At 42.7% G+C, this 24648-nt stretch overlaps 1 protein-coding gene and 1 long non-coding RNA gene across 6 annotated transcripts in view; one reads left to right on the top strand and one right to left on the bottom strand.

The window, feature by feature from the left end:
• Positions 1-24648, bottom strand: part of top2b (DNA topoisomerase II beta) — a 184166-nt gene that overhangs the window by 20268 nt on the left and 139250 nt on the right. For 3 of the 5 annotated variants that reach the window (XM_061844135.1, XM_061844054.1, XM_061843968.1), the window contains exons 30-33: positions 20300-20417; positions 19604-19762; positions 13381-13576; positions 12657-12739 (exon numbers count right to left, since the gene is read on the bottom strand). In XM_061844135.1, the coding sequence (XP_061700119.1) occupies positions 12657-12739; positions 13381-13576; positions 19604-19762; positions 20300-20417 (556 nt within the window). The remainder of the gene's footprint in view (positions 1-12656; positions 12740-13380; positions 13577-19603; positions 19763-20299; positions 20418-24648) is intronic. The other 2 variants (XM_061844304.1, XM_061844221.1) reach the window with 1 other exon arrangement.
• Positions 1368-24639, top strand: LOC133514305 (uncharacterized). The gene is made up of 4 exons (XR_009798771.1): positions 1368-1728; positions 1830-1881; positions 20342-20444; positions 23822-24639. It is a non-coding gene; the product is annotated as an uncharacterized LOC133514305 (long non-coding RNA).

The following is a 24648-nucleotide window of genomic DNA, read 5'->3' as shown; positions in this document are numbered from 1 at the left end:
CTTCCAGGGGACTTCGTGCTGCAGATATCTCCTCATCTGGCTGGTTGTCCGCTCCTAAATTTCTATGGGAACCAGAGGTACTTCAAACATCTAAACCCTCTAAGCTCTTGGTTGGTGACCCCGAGGTCAAGTCTGTTAATGTGTCTGCAACTCAAGTAAATACACGGGCAGATATCCTGGGTCGACTGGAGAGGTTTTCTTCCTGGACCACACTTCTTAAAGTGGTCGCAAGAATAAAGAGGCTTGGGTCAAAGCTAAAGCACGTCGATCTTGTAACTGTAGCAGAGCCCAAGAAAGCTGCTTGGGAAGTTTTAAGTCTACTGCAACAAAAAGCATTCCCTTCTGAGATGAGGCTTCTTCAAGGAAAGCCGCAGGGATCAAATCTTCCAAAGTCAGGTCCGCTCTTTAAGCTCAATCCCATTCTGGAGGAAGGACTTCTCAGTGTTTGGGGAAGACTTAATGGATCAATCCTCAGTGAAGAGCAAAAGCACCCCATTATTCTCCCAAAAGACAGCCATATCACCAAGCTGATCTTGTCACACTTTCACAGTCAAGCATGCCATCAAGGCCGAAATCAATCCTTGATGGAGTTGCGGGCAAATGGATTTTGGGTAATAGGTGGGAGCAAAACAATTGCAAGGTTGATATTCAAATGTGTGCAGTGCCGTAAGCAAAGAAGACCAGTGGAAGAACAAATAATGTCCGATCTTCCAAAAGAACGCTGCGATATCTCAGCTCTGTTTACATTCAGTGGAATGGATTGTTTTGGCCCTTTTGTTGTAAAGAATGGTCGCAAGGAGATCAAAAGATATGGACTACTCCTCACATGTTTATCCTCACGTGCAGTTCATGTTGAGATGCTTGATGACTTACCCACTGATGCCTTTATCAATGCTTTGAGATGCTTTATTAGTCTGAGAGGAGCAGTTTCTCAATTTCGCTGTGATCAAGGCACAAATTTTGTTGGCGCCAGCAATGAGTTCAAAGCAGCTCTTAAGCAGTGTGACTTTAACGCACTTGACACGTTCATAGCAGACAAACAGTGCGAGTTTGTGTTTATGCCTCATCAGCTTGTCATGCAGGTGGCATCTGGGAGCGGCAAATACGTACCATAAGCAGTGTTCTAAATGTTACTGTTGCTCAGAGTGCAGGAAGGCTGGATGATGCATCACTCAGAACTTTGCTTCTATGTATCAATTGTAAACAGCCATCCTCTCAGCGTTGTTGGAATCAATGATCCAAAGTTGCTTAACCCTTAACTTCATACCATCTTCTCCTGATGAAGCCTAAAATTGCTATACTACCCCCAGGGAACTTTGTGAAGGAGGATTTGTATGCCTCCAAAAGATGGCATAGAAAAGCACTCGCCCTCAAAGCCCTCAATCATTGTACAGCCTATTCAAAACTAGTACTTTTACTTGAAGGTGTTTGATGAAGTAAAAACTCCCATCAGAACTAATATTGATCAGTTACATTGTGACCAAAATCAAGTTTGTTGCCATCAGTAAAATCACATTTGGTTATTTATAGGTCTTTGTTTTGTTCAATCATATTATGATTTGGTGGGAGTATTAGTGGCCAGTTGAGTAAATTGAATGAACCATTCATGTTCTGGGGTGATCCACAAGCTGATTACCTGTGTTGATTGCCACACCTGTGTTGGTTTGCCATACTTACCTGGGTGATCACACAGAGAGGAAGTTATGTGGAGTAGAGCAGAGAAGCAGAGTAAGTCTAAATGTTTGACATTTTATTTTGGTCCATTCATATGCATACAAGCATGACATCGATGCGAAGTTATTTATTTATTTATTGTTATTCAATTGCAGTTTGGGCCAGACGCTTGTGGGCTTCATTGTCATTGAAGAGTTTGCACCCTTGGTAGGTGGAGCGAGGTTGGGTCATTCTCTTTATTTGTGTGTAGCTTTAATTAATTGTTTATATACAAAAATTGATGTATAATGAAGTGTATGTTTTTAGAGAAAACTGTACTTTGTACCTATTAATATTATGCGTTTTTTAGTTTCACGGTGTTTGAAGATGCAATAAAGTTTGCACCGGTTGAACTCTACGCTGTCTCATTGATGGCAAGGGCTTCTACAATCTGTATGGACCCCAATAAAATTGAGGCCACCGCCAATTGACTTACCAGTATTTCACAGTTCCTGCAATTCACAAATTTCTTCCGGAAATTCACAAGGAATTATAGTGTGATAGCTGGGCCGTTACATGAGCTCACCTCACCACACCGACCATTTGTATGGGACCTGTTATGTCAGGAACAGTGCCCGGAGGGAAGGCTTTATATGGTCCCGCCCTTAAAGGGCAGGGTTATTCATTGGGCACATTGAACACAACAGTGTATCCACCCAGGCATATCTAAGACTCTGTCAGTTGTCTAAAAGTGCTTTTGGATAGCCAAGACACTTGAGACATTACGTCAATGTGTGTCATGTGTGTGCAGCCAACAAGCCCTCTCGCCACCGTCTGTCGGGGAAGTTGCGACCTCTACCCATACCACAACGACCCTGATCTGACATCTCTCTATGCTACCAGCCTAGCAGGGTAATATTACAGTTCTCACAGTCATAGGCAGAGTCTCTGAAATGGGACAGTTTAACGCATTACCCAAACTGTCATAGGCTAAACAGACTGCTGAGCATATGATGCCCCGTGTTTTTAGAATTCAGTTTCCCCACAAGTATAGTATCAGATAGACAGCCCCAATTTGTGTCCTGTTTTTGACCTCTCATCGGCGCGACGGTCAGTTTGTCTTTAAGGTTCCATCCTGAGACAAATGGGCAGAAAGAGCGCGTTAACCAGGATCACTTGTCTTGCCTCACAAGAACCACCCACCTGGAGCCATAATCTGGTTTGGGTTGAGTGATGCGGGTCCACCCTGTCTTTCATGTCAGCCTGTTTAAGCCGGCCTGAGTATTGCTGTTGGTCCCGCCTTCCAGGCACCCTTGTCCCCCTGGTTCATAGATGGCGGTCTGGTCTTTTACTGTGCGGCGGCTATTGTCCTCAAGCCGTAGGGGGAGGGTGGGTGCAGTATTTGGTAAGTTGATAGGGCTATGCTGCAGAGGAGCGGTCTTAGGTCCCTTCTAGATTTATTATTGACCGCATGCTCATTCGCGATTTCCATGCAGCGCATACTGAGGATTTGGGGTAGTCCGGTACCAGCCATTAGAGGGGTGGTACTGTCAAGGGGGTCGTCTTTCCCTCTGCCTTGTGCACACCGGATCCCCACCTGTTCCTTGTTTGTGGATTGTGTCTTGCATATGCGCGTCATCTGTCATGTAATTTTTTGCTAGTTCGTTGTACCTCGATGTCACGTTCCCGCATTCCTCGTTCCACGTTTTTGAATCACAGTAATATGACGTTGCCTTGTGTTTTTGAGCTTGCCTTTTGCCTCACGTTTTGGATACTGTTGACTTTTCGATTGATCGCCAGTGTTTAGGATGATTGAAAATATAGTTATCATACATTTGCTGTGCAATGAAGAAAGTGCTTTGCTGCAATAAAGACATGCTTGCAATAGACATAACCCTATGATGTAGATATTATGTACAATATACAGTGAAGAAAATAAGTATTTTAACACCCTGGTATAGTGAAAGTTCTCCCACATAAAAATCATGGAGGGGTCTAAAATTTTCATCGTAGGTGAATGTCCACTGTGAGAGAGATAATCTAAAAAAAATCCAGAAATCACAATGTATGATTTTTTTTTAATGATTTGTGTGATACAGCTGCAAATAAGTATTTCAACACCTGTCTATCAGCTATAAGTCTGAAAATTTCAGACCCCTCCATGATTTCTAAGTGGGATAACTTGCAATATACCAGGGTCTTCAAATACTTATTTTCTTCACTGTATGTGTCCCTCTCCCGATGTGTGAACCCCGTGGCCGACATTGACACTCAATGAGGATGTGTTATCAAACAGCTCATATTTCTTAGTTTTTTCAAGGCTTCAGTATATTTTCCAAACACGACAATACACATTGATATATTTTCTGTGTGTGCAAATGTGATGTTCAGTGGAACCTCAGAGTTCGAACATAGTCTGATTTGTTCAACCTCAAACATTTTTTCCACAGGAAATAATGTAAATGACTTTTAGCAGGGCGCTGTCAAGCAGGGAAACAAGATGGCAGCATAATATCGAGGCTCCGCTCAACTCCGTATAAAAACATTTAACTACCCGAATACAAGTGTAAGAGTGTCTCAGACCACATCAACGACCAGCATTGAAAGCTATTGCCGGACTCGTGGCATGCAAAAGCCAAAATCTAATCAGCAGCACGAAGAAGAGCACGAGGAGGCCTGTGAAAGCGTGCCATTGCTCTGGATTGTAGACCCCAAGTATTTCAACTCGTCGACCCTCGCTATCTCTTCTCCCTGTAGCCTCACTCTTCCCCCTCCACCCGTCTCATTCACGCACATATATTCTGTTTTACTTTGGCTCATCTTCATTCCTCTCCTTTCCAGTGCGTGCCTACATCTTTCTAATTGTTCCTCCGCCTGCTGTCTGCTTTCACTGCAGATCACAATATCATAAGCGAACATCATAGTCCAAGGGTATTCCAGTCTAACCACATATGTCAGCCTATCCATTACCACCGCAAACAGGAAGGGGCTCAGTGCAGATCCCTGATGCAGTCCCACCTCCACCTTAAATTCTTCTGTTACACATAAGGCACACCTCACCATTGTTTAGTGAGGATCTCTGAATGATCCAATGTTGACTGATGATGATAAATAGAATCCATCTGTGTGTAATCAAGTCTCCGTATAAATGCACCTGCTCTGTGATAGTCTCTGGGTTCTGTTTAAAGTGCAGAGAGCATCATGAAGACCAAGGAACACACCAGGCAAATCTGAGATACTGTTGTGGAGAAGTTTAAAGCCGGATTTGGATACAAAAAGATTTCCCAAGCTATAAACATCTCAAGGAGCACTGTGCTTCTTCTTCTTTTCCTTTTGGCTTGTCCCGTTAGGGGTCGCCACAGCGTGTCATCTTTTTCAATCTTAGGTTATCTCCTGCATCTTCCTCTCTAACCCCAACTGCCCTCATGTCTTCCCACACCACATCCATAAACCTTCTCTTTGGTCTTCCTCTCACTCTTTTGCCTGGCAGCTCCATCCTCAGCACCCTTCCACCAATATACTCACTCTCTCACCTCTGAACATGTCCAAACCATCGAAGTCTGCTCTCTCTCCAAAACATCCAACTTTGGCTGTCCCCCTAATGAGGTCATTTCTAATCCTATCCAACCTGGTCACTCCGAGCGAGAACCTCAACATCTTCATTTCTGCTACCTCCAGTTCTGCTTCCTGTTGTTTCTTTAGTGCCACAGTCTCTAATCCGTACATCATGGCCGGCCTCACCACTGTTTTGTCAACTTCGCTCTTCGTCCTAGCAGAGACTCTTCTGTCATATAACACATAAGACACCTTCCGCCAGCTGTTCCAACCTGCTTGGAGCTGTTTCTTCACTTCCTTACCACACTCACCATTGCTCTGGATTGTTGACCCTAAATATTTGAACTCGTCGACCCTCGCTATCTCTTCTCCCTGTAGCCTCACTCTTCCCCCTCCACCCGTCTCATTCACGCACATATATTCTGTTTTACTTTGGCTCATCTTCATTCCTCTCCTTTCCAGTGCGTGCCTACATCTTTCTAATTGTTCCTCCGCCTGCTGTCTGCTTTCACTGCATATCACAATATCATCTGCGAACATCATGGTCCAAGGGGATTCCAGTCTAACCTCATCTGTCAGCCTATCCATTAGAACTGCAAACAGGGAGGGGCTCAGAGCTGATCCCTGATGCAGTCCCACCTCCACCTTAAATTCTTCTGACACACCTCACTGCTGTTCTGCTGCCCTCATACATGTCCTGTACTATTCTAACATTTCTCCACCACACCATTTGCACATGCAGTACCACAGTTCCTCTCTTGGTACTCTGTTATAGGCTTTCTCGAGGTCTGCAAAGACACAATGTAGCTCCTTCTGTCCTCTGTACTTTTCCACGAGCATCCTCAAGGCAAATAATGCATCTGTGGTACTCTTTCTAAGCATGAAACCATATTGTTGCTTGCAGATACTTACTTCTGTCCTGAGTCTAGCCTCCACTCCTCTTTCCCATAACTTCATTGTGTGGCTCATCATCTTTATTCTTCTATAGTTTCCACAGCTCTAAACATTGCCTTTGTTCTAATAATAATGTGTTAATAAATTCCCATATAAGTTGCCCTGGAGAATAAGTCACACCCCGGGCAAAACTATGAAAAAAAACTGACTCATAGTCCGAAAATATGGTATTCCTTTCGCCTCTCCTCAGTCCTCTGTGTCTTACTTCCTCTTCGCTAATGTCTTTCCTTGTATGACTTCCTGTATTTTGGGGTTCCACCACCAGGTCTCCTTCTCCCTTTTCCCCCCAGTAGACACACCAAGGACTCTCCTGCCTATCTCTCTGATCACCCTGGCTGTAGTAGTTCAGTCTTCCAGAGCTCCTCCTGTCCATCGAGAGTCTGTCTCACCTCTTTCCGAAAGGCCACACAACATTCTTCCTTTCTCAGGTTCCACCACATGGTTCTCTGCTCTACCTTTGTATTCTAAATCTTCCTACCCACCACCAGAGTCATCCTACACCCCACCATCCTATGCTTTTGAACTACACTCTTCCCTACCACAACCTTACAGTCAGTAACCTCCTTCAGATTACATCGTCTGCACAAAATATAATTCACCTGTGCTTCTACCTCTGCTCTTGTAGGTCACTCTACGTTCCTGCCCCGCCTGGAAAAAGTGTTCACTACTGCCATTTCTATCCTTTTTGAAAAGTCCACCACCATCTGTCCCTCCAAGTTCCTTTCCTGGATGTCATACTTACCCATCACTTCTTCATCGACATCACCAACATGTCCATTACAATCTCCACCAATCACAACTCTCTCTCTGTCTGGGATGCTGAGAACTACTTCATCTAGTTCCTTTCCAGAATGTCTCTTTCAACTCTAAGAGTCTAAGTCTGACACTAAGTCACATCCTACCTGTGGGGCATAGCCGCTAATCACATTCTACATAACGTCCTCAATCTCAAATTTCAGCCTCATCACTCAATCTAATACTCTTTTCCCCTCGAAGACATTCTTAGCCAGCTCTTCCTTTAAAATAAGCCCTACTCCATTTCTCTTCCCATCTACTCTATGGTAAAATAATTTAAAACCTACTCCTAAACTTCTCGCCTTACTACCTTTCCACATGCTCTCTTGGATGCACAATATATCATCCTTTCTCCTCATCATCATGTCAACCAACTCCTGAGAACATAGTCCCAATATTCAAAAACCCTACTCTCAGTTGTAGGCTTTGTGCATCCCTCATCTTCTGCCGATTAATTCGCTTTCCTCCTCCTTCTTTGTCTTCGACCCACAGTTGCTGAATTTCCACGGACGCCCTGCAGGTTAACGGTGCCAGCATTGTTAACCCGGGCCACGACTGATCCAGTATGGCATTCTTTAGATGAACGCTCATATTTGTTTGGTGCAGTGTTACGCCAGATGCCCTTCCTGACACACTCCTCTGTATTTATCCAGGCTTGGGACTGGCCTACAGATTGCACTGGCTTGTGCCCCCATAGGGCTGCATTGCATAGTTATCATCCACAAAAGTTTCAAATCTTCTTCTTCTTTTCCTTTCGGCTTGTCCCGTTAGGGGTCGCCACAGCGTGTCATCTTTTGCCATCTTAGCCTATCTCCTGCATCTTCCTCTCTAACCCCAACTGCCCTCATGTCTTCCCTCACCACATCCATAAACCTTCTCTTTGGTCTTCCTCTCGCTCTTTTGCCTGGGAGCGCCATCCTCAGCATCCTTCTACCAATATACTCACTCTCTCGCCTCTGAACATGTCCAAACCATCGAAGTCTGCTCTCTCGAATCTTGTCTCCAAAACATCCAGCTTTGGCCGTCCCTCGAATGAGCTCATTTCTAATCCTATCCAACCTGGTCACTCCGAGCGTGAACCTCAACATCTTCATTTCTGCCACCTCCAGTTCAGCTTCCTGTGTTGTTCTTCAGTGCCACCGTCTCTAATTCGTACATCATGGCCGGCCTCACCACTGTTTTGTAAACTTTGCCCTTCATCCTAGCAGACACTCTTCTGTCACATAACACACCAGACACCTTTCGCCAGCTGTTCCAACCTGCTTGGACCCGTTTCTTCACTTCCTGACCACACTCTCCATTGCTCTGTATTGTTGACCCCAAGTATTTGAAGTCGTCCACCCTCGCTATCTTTCTCCCTGTAGCCTCACTCTTCCCCCTCTACTTTTCTCATTCACGCACAATATATTCTGTTTTACTTCGGCTAATCTTCATTCCTCTCCTTCCAGTGCATGTCTCCATCTTTCCAATTGTTCCTCTGCATGCTCCCTGCTTTCACTGCATATGACAATATCATCTGCGAACATCATGGTCCAAGGGGATTCCAGTCTAACCTCATCTGTCAGCCTATCCATTACCACTGCAAACAGGAAGGGGCTCAGAGCTGATCCCTGATGCAGTCCCACCTCCACCTTAAATTCCTCTGTCACACCTAAGGCACACCTCACCATTGTTCTGCTACCATCATACATGTCCTGTACTATTTTAACATACTTCTCTGCCACACCAGACTTACGCATGCAGTACCACAGTTCCTCTCTTGGTACTCTGTCATAAGCTTTCTCTAGATCCACAAAGACACAATGTAGCTCCTTCTGACCTTCTCTGTACTTTTCCACGAGCATCCTCAAGGCAAATAATGCATCTGTGGTACTCTTTCTAGGCATGAAACCATACTGTTGCTCGCAGATACTTACTTCTGTCCTGAGTCTAGCCTCCACTACTCTTTCCCATAACTTCATTGTGTGGCTCATCAACTTTATTCCTCTATAGTTCCCACAGCTCTGAACATCCCCTTTGTTCTTAAAAATGGGAACTAGAACACTTTTCCTCCATTCTTCAGGCATCTTTTCGCCCGCTAGTATTCTGTTGAATAAGTTGGTCAAAAACTCCACAGCCATCTCTCCAAATTGATTCCATACCTCTACGGTATGTCATCAGGACCAACTGCCTTTCCATTTTTCATCCTTTCTGACTTCTGCTTATTGTCCCCTTGTATTTTCACTCTCCCCTCCTTCACTCCTTCTCTTCCTCATTTCTTCCTTCACTCTTCTCTTCAACTCTCCTTATTCTCATTCTTCATCATCAACCCAAAGTATTCTCATCTATTTAGTACACTACCGGCACCAGTCAACACATTTCCATCTCTATCCTTAATCACCCTTACCTGCTGCACATCCTTCCCATCTCTATCCCTCTGTCTGGCCAACCTGTAGAGATCCTTTTCTCCTTCTTTCGTGTCCAACCTGGTGTACATGTCTTCATATGCCTCGTTTTAGCCTTTGCCACCTCTACCTTTGCCCTACGTCGCATCTCGATGTACTCCTTTTTCACCTCTCCTCAGTCCTCTCAGTATCCCACTTCTTCTTCGCTAATCTCTTTCCTTGTATGACTCCCTGTATTTTGGGGTTCCACCACCAAGTCTCCTTCTCCCCTTTCCTACCAGATGACACACCAAGTACTCTCCTGCCTGTCTCTCTGATCACCTTGGCTATCGTCGTCCAGTCTTCCGGAGCTCGGTGGTTGTCCATCGAGAGCCTGTCTCACCTCTTTCCGGAAGGCCGCACAACATTCTTCCTTTCTCAGCTTCCACCACATGGTTCTCTGCTCTACCTTTGTCTTCTTAATCTTCCTACCCACCACCAGAATCATCCTACATACTACTACCATCCTATGCTGTCGAGCTACACTCTCCCCTACCACTACTTTACAGTCAGTAACCTCCTTCAGATTACATCGTCTGCACAAAATATAATCTACCTGCGTGGTTCTACCTCCGCTCTTGTAGGTCACTATAGGTTCCTCCCTCTTCTGGAAATAAGTGTTCACTACAGCCATCTCCATCCTTTTTGCAAAGTCCACCCCACCACCATCTGCCCTTCAAAGTTCCTTTCATGGATGCCGTACTTACCCATCACTTCTTCATCGCCCCTGTTTCCTTTACCAATATGTCCATTACAATCTGCACCAATCACAACTCTCTCTCTCGCTGTCTGGGATGCTCAGAACTACTTCATCTAGTTCCTTCCAGAATTTCTCTTTCAACTCTAGGTCACATCCTACCTGTGGTGCATAGCCGCTAACCACATTATACATAACACACCTCAATTTCAAATTTTAGTCTCATCACTATCTCTGACTACTCTTTTCACCACCAAGACATTCTTAGCCAGCTCTTCCTTTAAAATAACCCCTACTATCTCCATTTCTCTTCCCATCTACTCCGTGGTAGAATAATTTAAACCCTGCTCCCAAACTTCTAGCCTTACTACCTTTCCACCTGCTCTCTTGGATGCACAGAATATCAACCTTTCTCCTAATCATCATGTCAACCAACTCCTGTGCTTTTCCTGTCATAGTCCCAACATTCAAAGTCCCTACACTCAGTTGTAGGCTCTGTGCATTCCTCTTTTTCTTCTGACGCTGGATCCGGTTTCCTCCTCTTCTTTGTCTTCGACCCACAGTAGCTGAATTTCCACCGACGCCCTGCAGGTTAGCAGTGCCACAAAAGTTTCAAATAATCAAACCAATTTTAATATCACTCAGAGACAACCCAAGTAAATACAAAATGTAGTTTTCAAATGCAAAAAAAAAAAAAAAAAAAATCTTTCTGACCTTCTGTGAAAAAGTAATTGTCCCCTGAACCTAATAACGTGTTGTGCTCCCCTTGGCACTAATAACCGAAAATCATGAACCTGGGATAATAGGTGATGAGTCTTTCACCTTGCTCTCGAGAAATTCTCTCACTCTTCTTTACAGAATTGTTTCAACTCTGCCATACTGGACGGTTTTTGAGAATCTAGTACCCTTTTAAGGTCACACCAAAGCAACTATTGGATTGAAATGCAGAATGACTTTTTTTTTTTTTTTTTTTAAGTCATTCAGACGAGGACTTGCTGGTGTTTTTCGGATCATTGTCCTGCTGAAGAGTGGTTGAGTTTGAGGGCACAAACTGATGGCTTGACGTTTTCCTTCACAAATTTGTGATCGTAGAATTAATTTTCCATCAATCGCATAATGTTTTTTTCAAATGTTGACATTTTTACACCAGATGTAATGCCACCACACCTTCCAAAAAGTTCAATTTTTGACTCATGAGTCCACACAATGTTGATCCAAAAGTCTTGAGGATCATCAAGATGTTTTTTGGGCAAATGTAGGATAAGCCTATGTATTCTTTGCTGACAGCTGGGGTTTTCGCCTGGGAACTCTCCCATGGATGCCATTTTGGGCCAGTGTCTTATGGTAGAGTAATGAACACTGCGATTAACTGAGGTCAGCGAGGCCTGCAGGTTATTAGATGTTGTTCGAGGTTCTATTGTGATCTCATGGATGAGTCATTGTCACGTTCTTGAAGTAATTTTATTTGGTGATCCACTCCTGGGAAGGTTTGCCACTGTTCCGAGTTTTCTCCATTGGTGGATAATGGCTCTCACAGTGGTTCACTGGAGCCTCTAAGCCTTGGAATTGACTTTGCAATCTTTTCCAGACTGATGGATAGCAATTTTTTTCTCAATCAGTTTTTTCCCCCCATTTCTTCTTGAAATGATTTGGATCATGGCATGATGGCTTTGATCTTGAAATCTTACAGCCTACTTCACGTTCTCTGACAGATTCTATTTAAGTGATTTCTTGATTCAACAGTTATGGTGGTAATTAGGTATGTGGCTTGTGAAATTTAACTCAATCTTTCCCACATTTGTTGTTTTTCACAATGACTATGATTTAACAAGGGGGAAGGGGCAGTGACTTTTTTACAGAGTCAGATAGGTCTGGATATTTTTTCGAATTAAATTGAATTGTCATTTGAAAGCTGTTTTTTGTATTTCTTTGGGTTGCGTCTGAGTGATATTAAAACTGGTTTGATGATTTGAAACCTCACGCCATGGTGGCGAAGCTGTAAAGCAATGGCTTCACAGTTCTGAAGACCGGGGTTCAATCCCCGCCCCACCCTTGTGGAGTTTGCATGTTCTCCCTGTCCCTGCATAGGTTTTCTCTGGGCTCTCGAGTTTCCTCCCACATCCCCAAAACATGCATTAATTGGACACTCTAAATTTCCCCTAGGTGTGATTGTGAACGTGATTGTTGTCTGTCTCCATGTGCCCTGAAATTGGTTGGACACCAGTTCAGGGTGTGCCCTCGCTACTACCTGATAATAGCCGCGATAGACTCCACAACTCCAGTGACCCTTGTGAGGATAAGGGGTTCAGAGAATGGATGGATTTGAAACATGTGTGCGATAAATATGCAAAATAAAAAACAGAAATAAGGAGGGGGCAAATACTTTTCATGGTAATGTGTAAGTGGGCCCTTTATGTAATTATAATTCTCTCTTTTCAATGTTTTTCTGAAAAAATGTGAAAAATATGGTTTGCTTTAAAAAAAAAAAAAGTTGAGAAACTGAAATTACTCATTTTGCTTTCAGGTTGAAAAAACTTGTCTTTATATCGTGAATGTAAATGTATGGTTTCAACTCTCACCACTGTCATTGGTCTTTTCTGAGTAGACTGATTTAGAAGAGACGATTGTGGATATCGCTTTCTTTTTAGCCATAAGCCCGGACCTAAAAAAGAAGGAAAAAATGTGTTCAAAATTATTGTAAGTCTGTGATTTATATGTAGTTTATGATTGCAGATGATCAGGGTCTTACAAGCAAATTACATCGTTGAGATTTAGGTTACTCAAAGGGGAAATCCACTGGTTTGCATTAACAATGTATCCAATAGGTCATGTAATATGTACTCTATTTTGACAATGTGATGTTAAATCCTCTCTCATTTAATAGTGTTTTGAGAAGATTTTTATCAACAATTACGAATTTTCAGGGGGCCTGCCATTATCGCGAGTCACATGACCTACACTTGCGGCTGTGTATTTCTCCGTCTTCCCGATCAACCGATACTGCTATTTCTTCATCAGATGAGGATAAATCCGAGACATCAGCTATTGCCATAAATAGTGTACGATGTAATCGAGCCTTTGTTGCGGCATGTAACATGTCACATCTGCGCACGTAGGTCCCAAAAATGGCAGCTTCCCTGAAAATTCGTAATTGTTGATAAAAATCTTCTCAAAACACTATTAAATGAGATTGGATTTAACATCACATTGTCAAAATAGAGTACATATTACATGACCTATTGGATACATTATTAATGCAAACCAGTGGTTTTCCCCCTTAATGTAAAAAAAGTCTGCTATTACAGGGTCTTTTTGTTGCGAGAAGAGTATGAGATTTCATCGTAAAGGTCATCATCAAGGTCACTGTCTTGTCCCTTCATTTCAGATGCACTGGGTTCGTCTTCTAAAGTGGCCACAGTGTCATTTTCATTTTCATCTTCCTCATTATCCCTCTCATCTTCCTCCTCTGAGAAGTCAAATGTGTATTTTGGCTTGGATGCTAAAATAAAGAAGAAGAGTGTGGGTCAAACAATTACCATTGCTGTGGATTCAAAAGTTTTGAATGTTTGTACATTTTATCCTTGTTTGACAGTTTTGCGTAAGACTGTTTCATAGGCATAAAGCCAACTAGGAAAGCCTCAGGAAAATCAATGTGGATCAGAATACATAAGTAATTCGAAAATGCGATTTTGACTACACATGAACCCATTTAACTATCCATCCATTCATCCATTTTCTGAGCCGCTTATTCTTTACAAGGGTTGCAAGAGTGCTGAAGCCAGTCAAAGCTGTCATCAGGCAGGAGGCAGGGTACACCCTGAACTGGTTGCCAGCCAATCGCAGGGCACATGGAGACAGACGACAATTGCACTCCCAATCACACAGAGGGTCACTTTAGAGTCTCCAAATAATGCACGTCTTTGGGATGTGAGAGCAAACTGGAGTGTCCTGAGAAAATCCATGGAGGCATGGGAGAACATGCAAACTCCACACAGGCGGGGCTGGAATTTGATTTTATGCTCAGCACTGTGAGGCCAACGCTCTTCAGCTGCACCACCGTGCCACCCTTGAACCCATTTACTCAATATAAAATATTTTGCAAAACAAATGCAACGTAGGAGGCACGGTCGAACAACTGGTTAGAGTGTTGGCCTCATAGTTCTGAGGACCAGGGTTGAAATCCTGGTCATGTCTGTAGTGTGGAGTTTGCATGTTCTCCCCATGCCTGCATGGGTTATCTCCAGGCACTATACTCCCACATCCCAAAAACGTGCGTCATGATTGGAAACTCTAAATTGCGCCTTGGTGTCGTTGTGAGTGCGACTATTGCCTGTCTCTATGAGCCCTGCAATTGACTGGCAACCAGTTCAGGGTGTACCCCGCCTCCTACTCGACCAGGGTGGGGTGGGGGGATCTGCACTGTGGTCAGCTCAGTGTCATCCATTGAAGTTACATGGCTCATTAAAAGATTCCGATTACAGGATTTAGATTCCCATCAGAACATTAAGAACATTTTTGTATTTCTGCAAACTGACAATGAAAATGTCAACAAACAAAAAAAATACATTGCTAACCAAGCCAACTATGAACTGTAAATTTGAAAGCTCGCTTCCAACTTTGTTTCATTTTTTTTTTAATCTGCAATGATATCCTCGTCTTTTTTTTTTTAAAACTATATCTTTTGCTTGCAACTACCAAACAGTTTTAAGGTTAATGTTATGTTGCCTCCTATATTCAAAATACTGTATTAGCTTTTTGTGCACTGTATTGTCTGTGCTTTCATACTCGTTCAGCCTGTGCCAAGGTAGAATTTTAACATTACACACCATCTCATTGTGCACTTTCTACTTTGGCTTCAGACCAGACCTTTATCACTCAAAAAAGAGAAAATCTCTTCCAGTTTCACCACTTTCTTCCATTATTCACATACTCCGACATTCGTAGCATCTTAAAGAAACAGCATTTCTTCTTTTTTTTTTTTTTTTTTTTTACTTTTGCCGTTTTTTGCATTTTCGCATGTCGAGCTCGTCTTTGCTCTATGTTGCCCAGACTGTGTTGCTAACTAAAGCGCTAGTTGTGGGCAGCGCTAAGGACGCTCTCATTATAATTATGATTATGATAGGGTGGGTAAGTATTATAACATTTGTAATTATGAGTGTACCCTTTTAAGAGCGCAGAGGGGGGCGCAGCAAGGCAAATTTGGAAAAAGTGTGTCTTTTTTATTTTTTTTGCACGCCCGTCTCGGGATCGACCAAAACTGCCTCGTGATCATCGATGCATTGAGCACCTCTGATCTACTCCATCACAGTGTTCAAAGTGCTCTGCGAAGCCTCACATTCATCCACTCACACACACATTCATACACTAATGGGTGACTGCTGCCATGGAAACTAATGCTATAAAACACTGAATCCTTTCACGATTTTCACAGATGAAGCACATGGATAGTGTTTGATACTGTGAGACATTTATGAGTTTATGTGAATTGTGCCCCCACCCCCTTTTCTTTTTTGGTACTGTTTGGCTCTTATGTCTATGGATACGAGTACTGTATTTAGATTTCCACTGTGGTTTCTTAGTATTATAATGGATATTTAGTGAGAATCTGAGTTGATCAGTCGAACAGAGCAAGGTTTCTAGGGAGGGGTGAGAAAAGATAAGAGACAAAGCACAAACAGTAAACAAGATGAGAAAAGTAAATCCTTACAGTGGGTGCAGAAAGTATTCACACCCCCTGAAAATTTTCAGTCTACAGTATATTGCAGCCATTTCCTCATTTATATACACACAGCACCCTATGTTGACAGAAAAAAATCGAAATGTTTAATTTTTGCAGATGGTAAAAGAGAAACTGAAATATCACATAGCCATAAGTATTCAGATCCTTTGCTGTGAGACTCATACATTTAACTTGGGTGATGTGCATGATGTAAATGTAAAAGAGACTGTTGGTCTCGATGACATACCAGTGGAGATATGGCAGAAATTTGGTGAGATGGCTGTGGAGTTTTTGACAAATTTATTCAATAGAATACTAGAGGGAGAGAAAATGCCAGAAAAATGGAGAAAAAGTGTGCGAGTACCCATTTTTAAGAACAAAGGCAATGTTCAGAACTGTGGAAACTTTAGAGGAATAAAGATGAGCCACACAATGAAGTTATGGGAAAAAGTAGTGGAGGCTAGACTGAGAACAGAAGAAAGTATATGCAAGCAAAACTATGGTTTCATGCCTAGAAAGAGTACCACAGATGCATTGTTTGCCTTGAAAATGCTCGTGGAAAAGTACAAAGAATCTCAGAAGGAACTGCATTGTATCTATGTAGACCTAGAGAAAGCCTATGACAGAGTATCAAGAAAGGACCTGTGGTATTGCATGCGCAAGTCTGGTGTGGCGGAGAAATATGTTGGAATAGTATAGGACATGTATGAAGGCAGGAGAACAGCAGTGAGGTGTGCCGTAGGTGTCAGAAGAATTTAAGGTGGAGGTGGGACTGCATTAGGGTTCTGCGCTGAGCCCCTTCCTGTTTGCAGTAGTAATAGATACATACGAGGTTAGACTGGAATCCCCTTGGACCATGATGTTCGCAGATGATATTGTCATCTGCAGTGAAAGCAGAGAGCAGGCGGAGGAACAATTAGAAAGATGCAGGCACGCACTGGAAAAGAGAGGAATGAAGATGTGCCAAAGTAAAACAGAATATATGTACGTGAATGAGAGAGGCGGAGGACGAAGAATGAACGGATTAGAGACGGTGGCTCTGAAGAAACAACAGGAAGCAGAACTGGAGGTAGCACAAATGAAGATGCTAAGGTTTTTGCTTCGTATGAACAGGCTGGATAGGATTAGAAATAAGCTCATTAAAGTGACAGCCAAAGTTGGATGTTTTGGAGACAAGGTGAGAGAACAGACTTTGATGGTTTGGACATCTTCAGAGGCAAGAGAGTGAGTATACTGGCAGAAGGGCGCTGAGGATGGATCAGCCAGGCAATAAAGTGAGAGGAAGACCAAAGAAAAGGTTGATGGATGTTGTGAGGGAGGACATGAAGACAATGGGTGTCATAGAGGAGGATGCATGAGATAGGCTTAGATGGAAAAAATGACACACTGTGGCGACCCCTAACGGGACAAGCCGAAAGCAAAAGATGTCCATTACCTCTGATCATCCTTGAGATGTTTCTACACCTTCATTAGAGTCCAGCTGTGTTTTATTATACGAATTGGACAGTGCCTGTGCGTGTCAGACCAAATGAGAATCATGAAGTCAAAGAACTCCATGAAGGGACAGTATTGTGGCAAACCACAGATCTGGCCAAGATTCATAAACAAAAATATGCTGCACATAAGGTTCCAAAGAGCACAGTGGCCTCCAAAATCCAATGACCAAAAGACTTCCTAGAACTGTCTGTACTGATAAACTGAGAAAGTGGGGGAGAAGAGCCTGGTTGAGAGAGGTAAAGAAGAACCCAAAGATCCCTATGGCTGAACTCCCAAAATGCTGTCTGGAGATCGGAGAAAGTTCGAGAAATTCAACCATCACTGCAGCTCTCCACCATTCTAGGCTTAATGGCAGAGTGTCCTGACGGAAGCCTCTCTTCAGTATAAGACACATGAAAGCCCGTATGGAGTTTCCCCAAAAAAAAAAAAAAGTCCCCTGAAGGACTCTTGCATGGTGAGAAATAAGATTCCCTCATCTAATGAGACCAAGATAGAGCTACCTTTGGTGCATCACTGTCAAACTCATCATTGATGACAAGATATGGTTCCAGTTCCTCCTACATTGAATTGTGAACAGAGATCCTATTTTCCTCCCACAGCATGTTATCCTCTGTGGCATCCATGACGTTTGTGAGGAAAGATTTTTTTTAATCATGAGAGTCTTGGTTCCCTTTATTCCTCATTATTGTCAGCACTTTGAGGGGAAGGTTCACCATGCTACCAGCGCAGCCTCTTGTCGTTCTTCAGCTACGATCTGTCACCACTCTTCATAGCATCAGGTATCAATAAAAAAGAGAGCTCAAATTAAGTAGAAATGAGTGTAATGCGCACTAAAAAAAAAAAGCGAGCATTTCAATTGTGTGCGCTATCCCATTTTGTTTTTAAATGTGCTCATTATGATCGTACTACGTAGTTTTGTTAGTTAGCTGTTACCAGTTCGCTCACAGGGTTTTGTTTCCGATTTGGCCGCGTCATCGGCCAGAGCGAGGTCAAATTTCTTTTAAAAGTGGCTACACAACTAGCCCTTGTAGTCGACATTTTTTGTCCTTGTTTAAGTTCAAGAAATTATGGAATGTTTGGAAAAAAATAGGCACTGCTCAACATCTGTTAATTACAGTCCCAAAAATTAACTATGGTGGTGGCAGAATCATCCCGTGGAGATTGAGTGAAAGATTAATGCCGCCAAGTGCAGGGATATCCTGTATAAAAACCTTCTCCGGTGTGTTCAGGACCTCAGACTGAGTTGAAGGTTCACCTTCGAACAGGACAATGACCCGAAGCACAGTGCTAAAATAACAAAGGAGTGGGTTCAGAACAATTCTGTGCCTGTTCTTGAATGACCCAACCAGAGCAATGACTTAAACCCAATTGAGCATCTCTGGACGGACCTGATAATGGCTGACCCCAGACATTCACCATTCAACCTGACAGAAATGGAGGTCTGCATGGAGGAATGGCAAATGATCCCCAAATCCAGGCGTGGAAAAACTTGTTGCATCATTGCCAAAAAGACTCTTGGCTGTGTTAGCTCAAAATAGTACTTCTTCAAAATGCTGAGCAAAGGGTCTCAATAGTTATAGCTGTGAAAAATTTCTTTTTTTTTTCTGCATGAAATCTGCAAACATTTGTACAATTGTGTTTTTTTCTGTTAATATGAGCTGCTGTGTGTACATTAATGAGGGGGAAAAACAGGATTTTACCAAAGTGTCACAATAAGGGGGCTTCTGGTCCCAATTAACTCTGAAAAATGAGGGATTACTATAAATGATTTCTTCACAGTATTAAAAATTTTTTAATACCCCATTTTGTGGGTGGATGCGTGGTGGCGCAACTGGTTAGAGCGTTGGCCACATAGTTTTGAGGACCAGGGTTTATATCACGGCCAGGCCCGCGTGGATTTTCTCAGAGTACTCCGGTTTCCTCCCACATCTCAAAAACCTGCAACATTAATTGGACACTCTAAATTGGCCGTAGGTGTGATTGTGAGTGCGGTTGTTTGTCTCTATGTGAGCAGCAATTGATTGGCAAAAAGTTCAGGGTGGACCCTGCCTCCTGCTGTTGACCCTCGTGAGGTTAAGCAGCTAAGAAAATGGATGGATGGTATAAATGAAGCTGTTTTAACAGTCCTGGAAAATCCTGGTTCCATGCAATATTTTTCATTTTCCATACTTTGCTTGACCTGGAAATTTATAAAATAAAAATTCCACACTTCCATGCTCATTTAGGAAGTCTGTTAAAACTCACACTCTTACCCAGGACACGTAATGCTATGTTATCATCCCAGGCTGGCATTTAAATGATCAACCGTACCTGATGCCCTTTGAGACTTGGCCTCTCTGGGGATGACAGGCTGACTATTCTCCAGATCACTGTCTGAATTGGACTCATCTTCAGACCAGGGATTTCTTTTTTTCGCTTTCTTTGCAGGAGTTCCTTTGAGTCCTGGTGTTTTTCTCAGTCTAGGAACCCCTGCATGAAAAAAACAAATGCATGTAAAAATGTCATTCATTAATTTCCCATATCGCTTATCCTCACTAGGGACACGAGTGTGCTGGACCCTATCCCATCTTTGGGCGTGAGACGGGGTTCACCCTGAAGTGCTCCCCAGCCACTGCAGACAGATATTCGTACTTATTTTCACACCTACAACCAATTCAGTTTTCAATTTACCAACCATGCATTTTTTGGGATGTGGGAGGAAACCGGAGTACCCTAAGAAACCCCATTCAGGAATAGTGTGCACATGGCAATGCCACACAGACGAAGCCAGATTTGAACCTGCGTCCTCAGAACTAGGAGGCACATGTGCAAACTAGTCGTTCACTGTGTCGCCACTAAAAATGTAATTTTTCAAATTCAGTTTTGGTGTTTAATATCTCATCTATTTCAAATGAAAAAAAAAAATCCTAAAAAAGATTAAGATCATTTACATCAAATAATCAATCATCTTTTTGTTTATATTTGACGCCACAGCCAAATCACCAAGAGTCCGTATAAAATTCTAACCTGGTTCTTTGTTATCCTTCTTTACACGTGGTTTGACCATAGGGCCTTCGCCTGTTGCTGCATCTTGGCCCAAAGCATCCTCATCACCCTCCAACTTCAGAGCTGGGTCTGAGTTGACCTGAAATGAAAACAAAGCCTTTAAAGGGTATGGAAAGTGTTCAAATCGCCTTTTGCTTATTTTATAAATTTTTAAGATGAATCCGAATCTGAAATCATATATGAAGGAAACGTTTCTAGGTATTGATTATTGGCAAAAATAGATCGCACATTGATGAATTCCCCAGAACAACTCGATCACACAGCGGAAATTCCCAAGAAGATTTGTGACGTCACATCGAGCAAAGCAAACATGGCCGCAGTGCAAGATCAATTTGATAATGACGAATTTTTCGATAATTTGAGGAATAACGTAATTCTGAAAGATCTCATGAATATGATGAAGAATGTGAAATATATAACGGTGTTAGAGGTTAAAAATTTGAGCCAGTTAGAACACAAGTTCAAATGCAGATGAAGCGGGTGGCCATGAAGGTGCCGATCCAGCACTAGCGGCAGTCAGACCGAAGGAGGAAAACATACTTCATGTTGGAAACTGACTGGTGAGCATTTGTAAAGTTGTATTTTTTTTAATTTGGCCACAAACTGATAAATCGAAATGGCTTAGCTATCTTTAATGAATATATAACGTTTTCAGTCTTTAAATAATGCAAAGGTCCTGATTTTTTTCAGAACATTTTGACACCAAGTAGCTGGACTCTAAACTGGTATATTTTCCACTAATAAGGATTTTAACCATGTGCTACTTCCATCCTGCTGTGTGTCAAAGAGTTGTGACATCTTTTTTAATCCAGATGGCCAAGAGTACACAGGATTTAAATGTTCTACATCTTGAATATTTTCGTGTTAAGTCTGCGTAAATGTTGATGTATATGTTTGTATATGAAATAAACATAGACCTCTTCTTCTTCTTTTCCTTTCGGCTTGTCCCGTTAGGGGTCGCCACAGCGTGTCATCTTTTGCCATCTTAGCCTATCTCCTGCATCTTCCTCTCTAACCCCAACTGCCCTCATGTCTTCCCTCACCACATCCATAAACCTTCTCTTTGGTCTTTCTCTCTCGCTCTTTTGCCTGGGAGCGCCATCCTCAGCATCCATCTACCAATATACTCACTCTCTCGCCTCTGGACATGTCCAAACCATCGAAGTCTGCTCTCTCGAATCTTGTCTCCAAAACATCCAACTTTGGCTGTCCCTCTAATGAGCTCATTTCTAATCCTATCCAACCTGGTCACTCCGAGCGAGAACCTCAACATCTTCATTTCTGCCACCTCCATTTCTGGTTCCTGTTGTTTCTTCATTGCCACCGTCTCTAATCCGTACATCATGGCCGGCCTCACCACTGTTTTGTAAACTTTGCCCTTCATCCTAGCAGAGACTCTTCTGTCACATAACACACCAGACACCTTTCGCCAGCTGTTCCAACCTGCTTGGACCCGTTTCTTCACTTCCTTACCACACTCACCATTGCTCTGGATTGTTGACCCTAAATATTTGAAGTCGTCCACCCTCGCTATCTCTTCTCCCTGTAGCCTCACTTCCTCCACTTTTCTCATTCACGCACATATATTCTGTTTTACTTCGGCTAATCTTCATTCCTCTCCTTTCCAGTGTATGTCTCCATCTTTCTAATTGTTCCTCTGCATGCTCCCTGCTTTAACTGCATTATCACAATATCATCTGCGAACATCATGGTCCAAGGGGATTCCAGTCTAACCTCATCTGTCAGCCTATCCATTACTACTGCAAACAGGAAGGGGCTCAGAGCTGATCCCTGATGCAGTCCCACCTCCACCTTAAATTCCTCTGTCACACCTAAGGCACATCTTAGGACTACTTCATCTAGTTCCTTCCAGAATTTATCTTTCAACTCTAGGTCACATCCTACCTGTGGGGCATAGCCGCTAACCACATTATACATAACACCCTCAATTTCAAATTTTTGTCTCATCACTCGATCTGATACACTTTTCACCTCCAAGACATTCTTAGCCAGCTCTTCCTTTAAAATCACCCCTACTCCATTTCTCTTCCCATCTACTCCGTGGTAGAATAATTTAAACCCTGCTCCCAAACTTCTAGCCTTACTACCTTTCCACCTGCTCTCTTGGATGCACAGAATATCAACCTTTCTCCTAATCATCATGTCAACCAACCTTTTCGTGTCATAGTCCCAACATTCAAAGTCCCTACACTCAGTTGTAGGCTCTGTGCATTCCTCTTTTTCTTTTGACGCTGGATCCGGTTTCCTCCTCTTCTTTGTCTTCGACCCACAGTAGCTAAATTTCCACCGACGCCCTGCAGGTTAGCAGTGCCGGGGGTGGGCGTTGTTAACCCGGGCCACGACCGATCCGGTATGGGATTTTTTAGATGAATGCTCATATTTGTTTGGCACAGTTTTTACGCCGGATGCCCTTCCTGACACAACCCTCTGCATTTATCCGGGCTTGGGACCGGCCTACAGATTGCACTGGTTTGTGCCCCCATAGGGCTGCATTGAAATAAACATACACCACAGAATTAAAATCATAGCATTTTTACTGAATTGAATGCTTACATTGTGTATAAATATAGTTCTTTTTTGCACTGAATGCTGCAGTCAGAGCATTGAAGATGGGTTGTGGCTGGGTCTTTCAACATGATAATGACCTGAAACAGCCAGGAAAACCAAGGAGTGGCTCCGTAAGAAGCATATCAAGGTTCTGGTGTGGCCTAGCCAGTCTCCAGACCTAAACCCAATGGAAAATTTTTGGAGGGAGCTGAAACTCCATGTTTGTCAGTGACAGCCAAGATAACTGTCTGATCTAGATTAGATCTGTGTAGAGGAGTGTGCCAAAATCCCTAACATAACACAGGATAACAAACGGAGACACACACAGTTCCCTTAAAAAAACAAAAAATAAAATAAAATAAAGCCGACAAAAACACTCGATACAATGCGCATCACAGTACTCGATACAATGCGCATCACAGTGGTGGCCATATTTGTCTGTGATGTCATGTGCAGGTATCATACTGGAGCCCTGCCATTAAAAACACGCTATGCCAAATACAAGGCCAGATGAACGAGTGATTTTCAGATTTTTATGACACCCCTTCTGAGACTGAAGGTCTTTTTGAGGAAGAAACAGAAGCGAGTGAACCAACCGGGGCTATTTTAACATATTGTTTCAAGCCATATTTAGACGATATGCGTCCACTAACACAAGACTCCCCTACAGACGAGGAGGACGAGGGATGCGATGAAATATTCAAAATGACTGGCCCATAATTGTTGGATTTCCTAACGCTTTAACAAGTCTTGAGTATATAGTGTACTCGGGAGGACCCATTCTGGGCAAAGTAAATATGGATGTTATCAGAATTCATCTATAGTAATGTGTCATGTGTGACTATATTGTTATTGTAGTTATTCTTTATTCTTCTCTTTATTTTCATTTCTTACATGCTTTATTACTTACGTCAGGGGTGCCCAGACACCGGTGGCTGGTGGAGGGGAGAGCACCTTTCTACTCGCCGTCCAGGTGCGACCACACGCGCCCGCCCGCCTCCCTGCCTGAACCACCTCCACGTTGGGGGAAACTGAGGCCCACACTACCTATAACCCCGGCCCGCACCACTGCTAATGGCGGCCTGCGTGCATCTACACATTGAGCACCCCTGACTAACGTGCTTTATTAAATTATGACGACGCGGCTCTTTTGTTACGTTCTGAGAGGAGGACTCCATTACGTTGTCGCACCCGAATACCTGGAATGTTTGGGAGGATAGCTGTCGACGGAGCTTCTTTACTACCACTGCTGCTTTTGGACAAGTACAGGTTTTAACAGTTTTAAAAAAACCCGTTCCATTTATATTAGGAAGCCTACAGAAGTGTAAAAGCAATGCACATCTTGATGACAGGACATGATGATCTTAATGATGTGTTGTGTGACAAACATACAAATTAAACAAATCCCGAAATGATGAAATAGTGGAGAATTATTTAGTACAATGGTTAAAAAAAAAAAAAAGTTAAAAAAAAAACACTTCAAAAACCAGATCTAGAACCACATATATCGGCACTGTTTATCTTGTCTTGACATGTTTTTGTTGTGATTTTAAACTTACTAACTTCAAGATTAGCCCAAAAAAAGGTTTGAAATATTTATATGAAAGAGAAATATTTTAAGATAAAAACACCAGCATGTGTTTTATTTGATGCATACTGTTAATGAGTGTTGTTAAAAGGTTGCTTTTCATTTGATGTCGATCTAGCTATTTTAATGAAACTCCTAAAATGGCAACTGCAAT

This window comes from Syngnathoides biaculeatus, chromosome 1 (assembly GCF_019802595.1).
Source record: "Syngnathoides biaculeatus isolate LvHL_M chromosome 1, ASM1980259v1, whole genome shotgun sequence".
NCBI lineage: Eukaryota > Metazoa > Chordata > Actinopteri > Syngnathiformes > Syngnathidae > Syngnathoides > Syngnathoides biaculeatus.
This window is presented reverse-complemented; position numbering and strand designations above follow the sequence as displayed.